Raw genomic sequence first — 13,639 nt, forward strand, 5'->3', positions numbered from 1 at the left:
AAAAAGAAGACTTTTCATAACCTATGTCTTGCTTATTTATTCTTGGCAATTATAAAAGTCTATTAGATTTTATTGGTTGTAAATAAGTAATTTTAAAAATAAACGATGTGATATTAATTTTGTTTAGTCCTAAGAATGGAAGAGCAGTCTTTAAGAGATTCGTTAAATACTTATAAGAAACAGGTACGTATCAAGTGATTGTCGATATTTGTAAGTAATTTCTTTCCTCTTTGTTAAGTTGGTCCAAGTTAATTTGGCAATATCTACGTTTGAAGATGGAAAAGATAAAGAAGATTTGTTTTCGCTTAAAAACAACTTAGAACAACTCATTCAACTTACAAAGGAAAGTTTTCAACAACTTGAAAACTTAACTGCATCAACATCCTCTTCGAGTGACACTAGCACTTCCTTTGACTGCGAATATGCTTTATTTATGGTACTTTATGAATTTAACGACGTTTTTAGCGTCCTGAATGTTGTTTTATAATTTTAGTCAGAAATGGAAAAGGACGGAGTGCTACTAGAAAGTAATGAAACAAGTAGCAGTAAAATCTTAAATATTGAAGATGAATTAAAAGCAATTGAGGGNGATTTAGGAAATGACTTTATAATAATTTATAGGGCTCTAACTTTGGGTATTCGTATCTCTAATAGTCTAAAACATGATGGCATATTGTAGATAAAATTAATAATGATTTTTATGCATTTCGCATTTTCATGCCAGAATGAAAGCCCTTTTTATGTATTTTAATTTTTTATTATTAGGTCTTGATAAATTTTATTATCACAGTTGATTTTATCTAAAGCCAATTATGATACTTTTTTGTTCGCTAAAAACTTACGAAAATGTACAAAAATAAACACTGCAGATAAAGTTTTGTATTAAAGAATAAAACTGAAAGTTGGCGTAACAAAATATAGAAGAAAAAGTTAACCAAAATATGATAAAGCGGTTAACCGATTTACTATTACGTTTATTAATTAATAAGAAAAGTCAATGTTGGTCGTCAATAGGTTCACTCCCGAGCATTAAAAAACTATTATTTATACAACTCATTCGTTTGTTATCATGAGACCCTGCTATAGTTGTGCCTTTAATTTTTTTTTCAGTGTCCAGTCAGGATTTACTTCTGCTTGATACAATTGTCGCAAACCCTGACGGGAGTATTCCAACCTCTGTATGGTACAGGTTTCCTGGTATTGGAACAATCGTCACACACTCCCTTTCCACATTCCCTGCAATGATGTAAAGGAAAAATTGGCCCAAAAGGATTTTCGCAACAACAACATTTGTCGCATTCATTATCAGGCATCCAATAAGATGGTCTCGCTGTATCCTTGATTATACCTTTTGGAATATCCAAAACTGACGCCACCTGACATAAAAAAAGGTAATATTTCATACCTCGTAAATTTACATTTTTTGGTAAATTGTTATTGCAATTATATTTTGTGCTACTATTAAATGTAAAAATGTAAAAAATTACGAACAAAAACGCTTTACACTTTAAAATTTAAATGTGCATGAAGATTTAAACAGGGCTGATGAAAAATGGTTAAATATTTAATAGCACAAAAACACAATAAAACTTTAAAAACGGTATTTAATAAAACTGTCTTTAATTGTTTCAGCTAAAACGCAATTCTTAAGAATATAACAACACTAAAATATAATGTGGCTACTATAGCTTTAAATATATAGACTAAAGGAGGTTCTAGACCTAAATGTTATATATTCAAAAAGAATGACGTAACGACGTAAGTGTAAAGCTTGTTTTCATTTGGAAAAAATTGAAAAGTCAGTTTTTGACCCTTTTACCTGGCAACTGAGAAGTTTATATGCGTTTTCATTTCATATTATGATTAAACTTCTCCATTGGCAGGCAAAAAGTTAAAAAATAACTTCGTTTGGCTTTTCAGAAATTAAGAAAGCTCAAGTATCAGTTTAGTATAGTTAAAAATGGCAATTGTTCAGATTTTTGTTAAATATACTTGTAGAAGTTTTTATACTATTTTAAAATGCTCATAAAATGAAAAAAACCGCACACACAGTTCCATATTTTTGAAATTAATAAAAATTAAAAGGCATCTGAAGTAATAACTAATCTGTACAAAGGACATACCACAAGGCCAAAAAAAATTCGAATGCTATAAATACGTGATTACAAATANGTTTAATAAGGGTTTTATCAGATATAGAACATTTTAAATAAAATATGACAAAGCATCACTTAATTTCTTACGTTTTCTTTTATTGAAATAATGTTGAAAACCAAAGATTTCAGTATATTAACTAAAACAAACTTTGGTCTCATTAAACAATAAAACCTTTTTCTTAAAAGAAAAATCTTGTTTTCAAATTTTGGTTAGGACTGTAGAAAGTGCGAAAGTGCATGTATATAAAACTGAATAAATTCTGAGTTGTTAATAAATTACAGGGCCATCAAGAGGAACAAGCAACGGGAGGAATCCCATCGGGTCCAGATTTTTAAGTGGACCCAAAACTTTGGAACTTACGGTTCTATTTCCATTATTTGGCGGGTCCGTTACTTTTGAATCACAGACTTGCGAGTTTCTTTCGACGACCCTAAGTAAAGATAGCAGGGAAAGAGGGGGTTCATTGAAACCTTATGAACTCTTACTTGGAGGAAGGAATGAGGAAGAACAACGTACTTATGTAAGTTAAAATTTCTTTCATAAATCAATTTTATGGTAAGAGCTAACAACTTCAATCAAATATACCTAATCTTCTTTGATATACTTTTATGATAACAGAACAAGCTGTTTTTGAAATATTAATCTTTCTTATGTAAGTTGGGGAGAGAGTTTAACAAATATCTTAAGAATCCGTGAGTAGGGGAAGGTGGGACAAAAATTTGAAAAAATATTCGTTACATAGTTTACCAAAGACCCCTTAGGCCATTGAACATTAAACATACACTTAAATTTACGTACTGCAATTAGATTTCAATGATAATAATATGATAAGAGTACTACTGTTTTTGTAATATTTATTTGGTTTTTAGTTTTCCTTAAATGAATATGAATTCCGTTTTCGTAGCTATTATTATTATTATTAATATCAAAAACTAAAAAAAATACTTTCAAAATCCACAGTTAATAATTAAATACTTACTGCTGTTATCGAATTAACAACCGCTTCGCCGTATTTTCGGGCTCGAATTTCCGATTCGTCAACACAATGAGATAGACTGGGGGGAGTTTCCTGATAACAGTCGTCACAAACCCTCACATCAGTGTACCAGCCCCGCGAAGGTACAGGCTGCAATTTTGAAGAGCACCCTTCACAAAATCCTTCCCCACAAGACCTACAGTGGTGCTTAGCTGCATTTTGTTGAAACGGGGTCTTACACTTGTGGCAGTGCTAAAAAGAAAATTAATTAACTCCTTCTAAAAATGATATAAAATACGTTTTCATAAAAAATCAAAATACAAAAAACTAACAGTAAAATTAGTAACTGCTGCCACAATATATAATTAAATAATTTTATTAAATCCAACGGTTCACACTAAAATGCAAGCCCTAAGAATAAATGTATTTTCGTCAAATTTTTGTAGGAAAAGTTCTAGTTGTTGTATGCACTATTGCGAGTAGGTACATGTGCAGGAAAGTCAAAAACATCGTTAAAATATTAAGCGTGATACTGTCTATATGACTAAAAGCAGAGGGATGTTTTCAGTAAAAATATGTAGTGTGACTCGTGTGGCGAGGCATGGGGAACCTCCAGTAGGCTATAAATTTATTTTCACTGTACCTGATGTTATTAGAAAATGTATATTTAATTTCAATTTTATCGCAGTACTTATTTGACACTGAAATGCAATGATCATTTCACTATTTTTTTCATGTTACAATATTATTGCAGAAATACGATAATGAACGTACGGTTATTTCTTCATTGGGCCTCCAATAACTAGGTGCAACTTGGTTGGCCATCCATGAACTAACTGCTTTAGTTGGTTGAGATCCTACACTTTTAACAACCTCAGAAAGAACACTTATTCCGTCCAATATTCTTTGGGCAGAGTTCGGGGACAGTATGAAGTTTCTTTCCTGAAACAAAATTATTTACTCAACTTGAATAAATCACCAACGTAATACATTCACTGCAATTTGTAATAATAACGAAACATTCTACTTTAATAGTGGTGTATGTTAGATAGAATTAATCTGTTTGGAAACTGTATTTACATCTCTTTCTGCAGTTTCCCAAATTCGAAAATAACATATAAAATTTCCACATTTTTCTCTGATTTTATTATATTGTTTTTGTTGTAGATGCAATAAGATATTTGAAATGGTGAAAAATCTTAGTACCAGCAACACAGACTTACTCCAGGCCACATATGGATAATTTCCGCGATTACGGCACCTTCTTGCGGATCTTTATTACCAAACCAATGTTGACGACTTCGATAGATCTCGCCGCAATTTCTGCATTCAATTATGTAACCAGACCAAACATATGTTAAAAAACTGGTCCAAGAATTTTCCGTTATCGATTGATAACTGGGTTTAACTGTCACCCTCATTCCATTTTGATAGCATCTCTTCAATAAGAGGTAGGAATTAAAATTAACATCACATATTGCTATTACAATATTATGCCAGTACCTTACAAAGATAGACACAATTTTGAAACTGATGCTGAAATCTACAACCACTGGGACTGTAATGTCCTTCCCTCTCTTCCTTATGACCCATTGACAAAGTACATCTGGTGCTACATGATTGGCATATTTCAGGGCAAGTAAAGTATTGATCTAAATGCAGCTGAGGTGTGTTATTAGGAAGTTGACTCCTAAATTTTTGATTTAGACCCTGCAAAAAATTACTACAACTTCAGAGACATGTACAGTTGGTTAACTAATGGTTCATGATTTTAATCAATATGTTATTTAAGAATTTACTTATAACATATATAATACCTTTAATGTGTGGTAAATTATTTTTGGAGGTCTTGCTGATCGAACTGTAGTATTTTCTAATTCCATTTGCACCGCATTCTTAATCTCTTTAAAAGATGTCGGCCCTTCCTTGGTCTGCACCCCTATATATTTTAAAGAACTAAATGCATCAATTGGTAAATTTAAATCTGCAAATCTGGAACGTAATATATCTTCTGGTGATTCCGAAACACTTGGAATGCACTGTAAAGTATTTGTGTGTCTTGTTTCATGAAATATTATAACACTAGGTCCTAAAGAATGAGGAGGAGATTCTACATCAGCCTTTTTCCACACACTCTGTAGGGCTTTTTGAAAGTGGTCTTTAAAAGCTTTAGAAGCTCCTCCCAAAAAGGTGTACATATCTCTTTGGAGACGCTCAGCTCTTGTTCTATAAATAACGACATCAGAAACAGCTAACACTTTAAGTAACAATCTTGTGCGTTGGTCTTCTTTTTTTGATACCCCTAATAAACCTTCTGTATCTAAGCATATTATTGATAATTCTGGATCAAAAGCAGCCCAAACCCCTAAAGTGCATGATGATTGTTCTGGAGATACTCTAAATATCCTTTCTGAATTAAAAAATGTTTCGTTTAGAGTGTGGGATTTCCCTTCTCCTGTGTTCCCAAAAATGCTTACTACTTTAACTTTTTTGAAAGTTGCTGGTATCCTTAGTTTTTTAATAAATTGCTCCGAATTTGCCACCTTTAATTGTTCATTTTCATCCAAAAGTTTAAAACTTAAGGAATCATTAAGTTCATCTTCAATGCTGATATTTAATGATTCAAGTCTATTTTCATTTTCTGTTTTCATGGAAGCAATTGTTTTCTTTAGCAGTAGTGAATCACCAGATGCATTGTCCATGATTAAAGAATCGAGAGGCTCCATAATACAAGGATTTTGCTTCTGGATATGCTGTTGTAAAGCAGTTTTCGCTAAAGTGTTGTCCATTGTAGGAGATTTTAAAATTTTTAGATGATTCACTGCAATGGGGATTAGAAAACACAGTATAGATGTTTATCACAAACAATTTAGTATGTTTTGATTACAATATATGGAGTAATTGATAACAGATTGATTAAAATGTAAATACAAACATATGCACTTACACAACAAAGAAAAAAATGTATGTAAATACCTCGGATGACGTTTTCGAAATCTTAGTACGCATTCATTCCGTTTTAAAAATAATTCATGGTAAATAATTGTTAGGCATAAACAAGACTAATGATGGAATAACATTGTGAAAATCTTACCAATATTTTATTAATTTATTTTCACTACACATGTTACGAAAAGATTCTGATACTTACACATGACACCAAATTTTGACGTTTTCAACGGTATTACAGTATTTAAGTGGGAGTTAGGTTAGTCTGATTAGATTACTTTTTGTCAACGACGTAGGCATGACGAGGAAAACGTTAAACCATCGTTAAATTATGCTTCTTTAAATTAATTGGGGTTTTATTAAACGTTTCATGCAGGGCTTAAGCCTGTTCGCCATTTTTAATATTCAAATAATGATTCAAATGTCTCCTTATTTGAAAATGAAACTGGTCCAGAAGTTGCTGTTTATTATAATTTAGATTTTAATATTATTATTGAGTTATCAGATATTCATATCATCAAACATTCGTTTTTAAATATACATCATAGACAAATATACATAAATCCGTAGAACATAGATTAAATACCATATTAAAACTAATTAAAACAACGGATAAATTACTTAACTGATCTATGAACTAAACCCAAAAACTCCGAGCATTTCCGACATGATTCGTTTAAGTTCGTGGCCGACGATAGCTGGCAAATGAATTAGTAAACATGTCCATGGTAAAATATTTTAGTTATTTGAATAAAAATTTTTACCATAGATTTTGATTTTTACTAAAAAGTCACACAGTTATCGAAATAGTATCATAAAATTTGACTTATTTAAACAAGTTTTTAAGTAATTAATTCGAATTAAGATATTAAATTTTGATATTTTTAGCAGGTGATAGAAGATAGCAAAACATTGATGTTAATTTGAGCCCCTTCTAATGTTGTACTGCAATACCTGAACTGACCTCAACCATTTGAACAATATCGGAATGAACTTCAAAAGTAGCAGTGTATTTTATGGTAAAAATAGGGCTTTTTATGGTGAATGGCATGAAAAGTCATGAATTAGAAGGTAGGTCGTTTGAATTTGTGATTATTGGAAATAAGCTTCTTTAACTACTGTAAGGAATAACTGATCAGTCAGGAGAAAGTAATTAATGTTGTTTGAAAAATTAAAGGAATTATTTGTAAATAGGTATGCAACACATCGCACACATCAGCATAAGAAATTCGTATACTATGTAATACTACTTTGCCCTTTGCTGGCAGCACACGTAATTTCNAATCAGTTATTGCAAAAATGCCTTTTTAATTTTTTTTTCACATCGAAATGAAGGTTTCTAAAAGTTTAAAAATTGAGGTACTTTTTGTGGATGAAAATTGGTCAATTTGTTGGTGAAATATTGTAATTTGTTTATATCAACAGACATGAATAATTATTGTCATAATTTTTTATTTATTTATTAATAGTGTAATTAATATCTTTTTTGTCTATTTCTGCAGATCGTTCAACAACTGAGAGAGAAAATTCAAGTTGATTGTATCGAAACAACTAATGTCTACAATGATGTTGTCGTTCTTGGACTATATTCTTGATTTGCTGTTTTCGTCTTCACTTGTCAGCATCATGCAGTAAATTTTCAACAGATAAATGAGATCAAGAGGAAGGTTATTTGAATTCCACTGAAAGGACAAGCTTTCTGCTAGGGTATTCTTCCTGGATTTGGTTTGCTTTTTACACCTGCAAACATTGGAACATGGCAGTCTACTGTTCGTTAAGGTGAGAATATTTGATATAATGAATATCAATTCCTCTTTATTAATCTGCTACAATAAAAAATGTTAAAATACTTCTCTATTTTGCACGGTTTTTTATTAGAATTAATTGTTTATTTTGCATAACTAATTCATTTTGTTCGAATTATTTTTTTATTTTGCATGTTTTTGTGTAAGAAGTGTGAATAGGGTTGAACGAAGGAATGAAGGTACGAATGGGGGTCTGAGAATGTAAATCTCACAACTCCATTCATATCGCCAGTCCTAGTGTACCCTGATAGAACGAGGTTATTATCATGTACGAATGAGGCTGACTGACGCTACGTCGCCATTTCATAATTAGCAGCTTTACTTGGTTTTGTTAGCTGAAAATTGCGTTTTAATTTTCATGTATTGTTCATTAATATTCCAGCTAATTCGTTTTCTCATGTTCTGTTTTACAGATTAGCCTGTTATTGAAAGCATATTGAAGTTTCCTTGGATATTACTGAGTGTCCCCAAATGGATCGTGTACGGTGATGTGTTCTTACTACACTTCGTTTACCCTTGTCGTCTTCACATGGAAAAATTTTCTACATAAATAATAATAAGTAAATAGGTATGCAACACATCGTACACATCAGCATAAGAAATTCGTATACTATGTAATACTACTTTGCCCTTTGCTGGCAGCACACCTAATTTCTTATGTATATAATATTCAATTTTTGAACATAAGTGATGCTTATTTTGCTTATTACTGGTAGATTTTATGTCTGTTGTATTTGGTTTTGCCTGCATGTAAATTCATAGCAAATATTTTTTGCTTTCACATGAACTTTTACTTTATATTTCATATTAATTCATTTTTCACGTTTATTTCTGCAGATTGACTGATGAATGAGAGAATATTGGTTTATTTGGGCCTTGCTGTATCAACCAATTGTCTGCAATGGTATTCGTTTTCCTGGACTTGATATACTGTTGACATTTTCACCTTGCATTTGGAAATTTATTTATTTATTCACATATTTCAACTTTGGAACGTGACATTCTGCAATTAATTAAGGTGAGATTACATTACATGATAAATATTAATTTCCGATTGCTAATCTGTTACCAACCTATCTGTTTCAAATCGACAGTGGATAAAAGAAAGAAGACCCCAGTTAGAATTTTTCTTTTTTTTCTATGAAGTTTTTATTTGGCATGTTATTTTTTTGATTGTTTACTTTAGTTAATTTTTTTATCAAGTGTTTTGTAATTTTCTTTTATTTGATTGTATTGGAATTCATATTTCATTTTAAATTTTTTTTATTAGTAAACAGTAGAAGCAATACATTTCTTGCTTATTTCTTCGCTTTGCTTAGTGCTCATTCTTACTATTTTGCTTCGCATTTACCCTACGTCTTCTACATGATTCAATGTTTCGTTATTGTATTCTAAAATTGCGTTTTAATTTTCATGTATTGTTCATTAATATTGCAGCTAATTCGTTTTCTCTTGTTCTGTTTTACAGATTAGCCTGTTATTGAAAGAATATTGAAGTTTCCTTGGATATTACTGAGTGTCCCCAAATGGATCGTGTACGGTGATGTGTTCTTACTGCACTTCGTTTACCCTCGTCTTCACATGGAAAAATTTTCTACATATTTAAGGTAAGCATGTGTGTCCAAATTACAATTTTACATTAAAATAAGATGATGGATACTGGTTACCGATGCTTATTAATGTATAAGTTTTTCCGTTTGCACCATTGTAATAAAAACTTCTCTAGTGCTCAACATTATTATTTTACATTCTGTTATCAAATTGTTTACAACGCTTAAGAATAAAACTCGAGCACCATAGAATATACTTGAAGTCCACGTAACCATTTTATAATGTAGTTATTTACTTGCCTTTTGGTGCATGTTTTTATTGTATTTCATGTTTTACTTAACTTAATCTCTTCTTTATTTAATATTTTTTTGCCTATTTCTGCAGATCGTCCAACAGATGAGAGAAAATTAAAGTTCAGGTTGATCACATTGAAGCAACCAATAACTGGTGTTGTCTTTCTTGGACTGTATTCTGGATTTGCTGTTTTCATCTTCACCTTGCAACATTATGCAGTTAATTTTCAACAGATAAGTGAGAACAAGAGAAGATTTTCTTCAATTCCACTAAAAGAGCAAGTTTTCTTCTTTGGCATTTTCACTGCATTTGGTTTGCTTTGCTATTCACACCTGCAAACTTTGGAATGTTACAATCTACAGTTAATTAAGGTGAGAATACTTGATATAATTAATTTTAATTGCTCTTTATTAATCTATTACCACCGTATCTGTTTCAGATCGACGTTGGAGAAGACAAAAATGACCCCATAGTTGATATAGTTCTCTATCTTGCATGCTCTATATAGTAGAATTCATCAAGTTTGTTTTATTCAAATTAGTTTTTTATTTTGCATGTTTTTTTTGTAGTTAATTTGAAATAGTTTTTATTTTGCAGACTTATTTTTGTTCATTTTATTTCAAGTAATTGTTGATTGCATATGTTTTTTTTTTGTATGTAGTAGTAGTGTAGCAGTAGTTCTAACACGTTTAGTAGTTGTAGTATAGTCTAACATGTCTCTTGCTTACCTCTTCGCTTATTCAAATTAGTTTTTTATTTTGCATGTTTTTTTTGTAGTTAATTTGAAATAGTTTTTATTTTGCAGACTTATTTTTGTTCATTTTATTTCAAGTAATTGTTGATTGCATATGTTTTTTTTTTGTATGTAGTAGTAGTGTAGCAGTAGTTCTAACACGTTTAGTAGTTGTAGTATAGTCTAACATGTCTCTTGCTTACCTCTTCGCTTAGCTTACTGCATANAAAATTAAGTTTTGTAATAAATTTTAACAAATACAGAAAAACAGTATTTCTTTTATGAAGTATGAACCGAATATAAACATTTCAATGTGGTATAAGCCCCACACTTAAGTAGTTAAAAGAAACTTTTTCTGTAAATTGTTTTGAACGTTTTGATAAAATTTAAGATCCAAATAAGTGACAAAACATTTTTTTTTTGAACATTGATATCGGTAATACTATTGCGACAAATTGATTTTTTTTCATAAAAATACCATCGCATTTAAATTTGAATAATAAAAATAAATCATTTTACAAATAAATTGATGTTTTGAGGGCTTCCGTTTAAAAACGATCGAATTAATAAAAAAGTAATGTAAAATTTTATCAAAACGGTTGCGATAATTTTACAAAAGAAATGTTGGTTTTACAGAGAGGGTACTGACGTCTTTCATTTATAGAAAATATTTGTAGCAAATAAAAATTAAGCAACTGTAGTTGTTTTTGATTTTTATGTTCTCTTCCTAACATGATTTTATTAAAAAAAAATTAATTGATAATAATTTTTAACGTTACCAAGTAAACGAGTACCCTTACAGAGATAAGTATTTACTTACGAGATTTAAAAAAAAATTACGTAAATTAAAACATTAAGAAAATGCAAAATAGTTACGAAATTATTTGGATCTCACTAATATTGTAAAAAGTCCCTGTAAGTACCACTTNAAAACGTTATTATTATACAAATATTTTATTGTTAACTAGGAGTAAGCGTTGATATTATTTTTTGAACCCTTGATATATGTAAAAATTCAAAGCTATTAAAGGGTTACGTTTTTTTTAACAATATGATAATCAACAATTGTTTCGCCCTTTGGTCTTTAAGGCTTTATATAGTTGTGTTATTTTATTGACATTAAATTTGAATGATTTTTATTCTTTTTTATAAAATACGTGATTACAAATAATGCATATGAAAAAATACATAATTTATGTACTTACCTTCTTTTATGAATTATTACACTAACAATAATGCCTAAAATAAAAAAAAGAAAACATGAGAAATAAAAAACACCTTTTAACCGATTACTTTAATTAATTAATATGACTTAACAATAACTGTACAACTCATTAACATATCACAACTATACAATATTGCATCAATAAAAAAGAAATAGGTTCAGTCGTTGCACAATTATTTACACTTTTTTACATGAGTTTAATTATATCAAATGCTACTCTATGAAAAAGTTTGGCATTTTTCTGCTGGAAGCGTCACTATCATAAATATAATTTCGCTAATAATAGAAAATGCTTGGGAATTTTACGTTCAATTTTCGATCAATTTTTATTTACTTCCAGGTGAAAGAAAAAACGCGAATGAAAATAATCGTCATCAAAATGCAATAAAAATATTTAAATTGATTAAAGAATCGAATTTTCCTAAAATAATAATAAAATAGGTATATTATAAAGTACAGATACACTAATTTAACATTTTTTTTTGTTACTTTTCGGCATTTGTATTACTCATTAATATTTATTTATTTAATCAAAAACAAAATACTATAATAATATATGTTGATTGTACCTTAAAAGTAACAAACAAATATGAAATAAATTGGGGGTAATACCTCAAAACTCAAATTGTAACGTATAAAATCATATAAAATCTATGACAGAACATATTTTTCCAATGTATGTCTATGGCTCATAGTCTATGCCTATAAAACATAGACTAAACCATCGACGTTTATATCTATGGACTAAACAGTATTATATTTCTTTAATCTATGGTTTAATTGTGCATACTGTTGTACATAGAAAAAAAGGCTAAGAAAAAGTTGTTCAGAATAAATTCAAATTTTCTTCGAAGAAGTGTCTCCTTCGCGATTAGATTGTGTTTATTGTAATGTTTATTTTAACGTATTTTTATAGTAGGTTAAATTGAATACGGTCGGACATACAGGAGACACTACTGGGGAAATATGTAGATAAACGAAGAAAAAGAAGACTTTTCATAACCTATGTCTTGCTTATTTATTCTTGGCAATTATAAAAGTCTATTAGATTTTATTGGTTGTAAATAAGTAATTTTAAAAATAAACGATGTGATATTAATTTTGTTTAGTCCTAAGAATGGAAGAGCAGTCTTTAAGAGATTCGTTAAATACTTATAAGAAACAGGTACGTATCAAGTGATTGTCGATATTTGTAAGTAATTTCTTTCCTCTTTGTTAAGTTGGTCCAAGTTAATTTGGCAATATCTACGTTTGAAGATGGAAAAGATAAAGAAGATTTGTTTTCGCTTAAAAACAACTTAGAACAACTCATTCAACTTACAAAGGAAAGTTTTCAACAACTTGAAAACTTAACTGCATCAACATCCTCTTCGAGTGACACTAGCACTTCCTTTGACTGCGAATATGCTTTATTTATGGTACTTTATGAATTTAACGACGTTTTTAGCGTCCTGAATGTTGTTTTATAATTTTAGTCAGAAATGGAAAAGGACGGAGTGCTACTAGAAAGTAATGAAACAAGTAGCAGTAAAATCTTAAATATTGAAGATGAATTAAAAGCAATTGAGGGAATGAAGTGTAAGGCTCCTCATAAACATCAATGGGGTGATGTTATTTATCACAATGCCCTTATTTGCTCTGTTGTAGCATGTGAAAATTATTCCAGTATGGATGATATTGAAGTATATATATAAGTTTATAATTAGTATTTAAATTAAACTAATTTAATGATATTTATTAAGGTCAAAGTAATGTTTATAAATCCCACACATGAGGAGATGCTGCCATGTCCCTATCTTTTAGAATCATCTTGTAAATTTGATGACGAGAAGTGTAAATATTCTCATGGAGAAGTTGTAGCTTTTTCATGTTTAAAGGAGTACATTGAGCCGAAATTTGAACTGCTAACAAATGGGAGCAAAGTACTGGCTAAACAGAAAAATAAATTG

The 13,639-nt window shown here is 30.0% G+C and overlaps 3 protein-coding genes and 1 long non-coding RNA gene across 7 annotated transcripts; 3 read left to right on the top strand and 1 right to left on the bottom strand.

Annotated features, from left to right (window-relative positions):
• The first annotated feature begins 10 nt into the window (after window positions 1-10).
• On the top strand, window positions 11-679 carry LOC112904881 (zinc finger CCCH-type with G patch domain-containing protein-like). The gene is made up of 3 exons (XM_025976013.1): window positions 11-183; window positions 239-436; window positions 494-679. The coding sequence occupies exons 1-3, from the start codon at window positions 136-138 to the stop codon at window positions 677-679; spliced, it is 432 nt and encodes a 143-aa protein (XP_025831798.1). The 5' UTR covers window positions 11-135.
• Window positions 680-864: 185 nt separating this feature from the next.
• LOC108742892 (zinc finger FYVE domain-containing protein 1) lies at window positions 865-6,665 on the bottom strand. Of its 4 annotated transcripts, none has more exons than XM_018478243.2 (7): window positions 6,285-6,662; window positions 4,951-5,954; window positions 4,637-4,843; window positions 4,357-4,572; window positions 3,908-4,075; window positions 3,137-3,385; window positions 865-1,376 (listed from the first exon to the last, which is right to left on the bottom strand). In XM_018478243.2, the coding sequence occupies exons 1-7, from the start codon at window positions 6,286-6,288 to the stop codon at window positions 1,125-1,127; spliced, it is 2,100 nt and encodes a 699-aa protein (XP_018333745.1). In that variant the 5' UTR covers window positions 6,289-6,662; the 3' UTR covers window positions 865-1,124. The 4 variants fall into 4 exon arrangements, with proteins under 4 accessions (XP_018333745.1, XP_018333746.1, XP_018333747.1 ...); XM_018478244.2 differs by having other exon boundaries at window positions 6,228-6,661; XM_018478245.2 differs by lacking the exon at window positions 6,285-6,662 and adding an exon at window positions 6,110-6,192.
• A 707-nt stretch (window positions 6,666-7,372) lies between these two features.
• Window positions 7,373-10,323, top strand: LOC108742887. The gene is made up of 6 exons (XR_003231414.1): window positions 7,373-7,861; window positions 8,301-8,455; window positions 8,725-8,905; window positions 9,356-9,494; window positions 9,823-10,103; window positions 10,172-10,323. It is a non-coding gene; the product is annotated as an uncharacterized LOC108742887 (long non-coding RNA).
• Window positions 10,324-12,682: 2,359 nt separating this feature from the next.
• On the top strand, window positions 12,683-13,633 carry LOC112904849 (zinc finger CCCH-type with G patch domain-containing protein-like; the record flags this gene model as incomplete). The annotated part of the gene is made up of 4 exons (XM_025975940.1): window positions 12,683-12,855; window positions 12,911-13,108; window positions 13,166-13,372; window positions 13,433-13,633. Coding segments are annotated over exons 1-4 (654 nt in total), but the record flags the coding sequence as incomplete, so codon positions are not given.
• Window positions 13,634-13,639: the final 6 nt, after the last annotated feature.

Source organism: Agrilus planipennis, unplaced genomic scaffold, assembly GCF_000699045.2.
Source record: "Agrilus planipennis isolate EAB-ADULT unplaced genomic scaffold, Apla_2.0 scaffold12, whole genome shotgun sequence".
In the NCBI taxonomy this organism is placed as follows: domain Eukaryota; kingdom Metazoa; phylum Arthropoda; class Insecta; order Coleoptera; family Buprestidae; genus Agrilus; species Agrilus planipennis.

Coding starts and splice junctions, on each gene's coding strand:
- LOC108742892 (XM_018478243.2), bottom strand. Junction 4,844..4,950: donor TAATTTACCACACATTAAAG/GTATTATATATG, acceptor AATTTTTTGCAG/GGTCTAAATCAAAAATTTAG. Junction 1,377..3,136: donor TTGTTAATTCGATAACAGCA/GTAAGTATTTAA, acceptor TTTTTATGTCAG/GTGGCGTCAGTTTTGGATAT.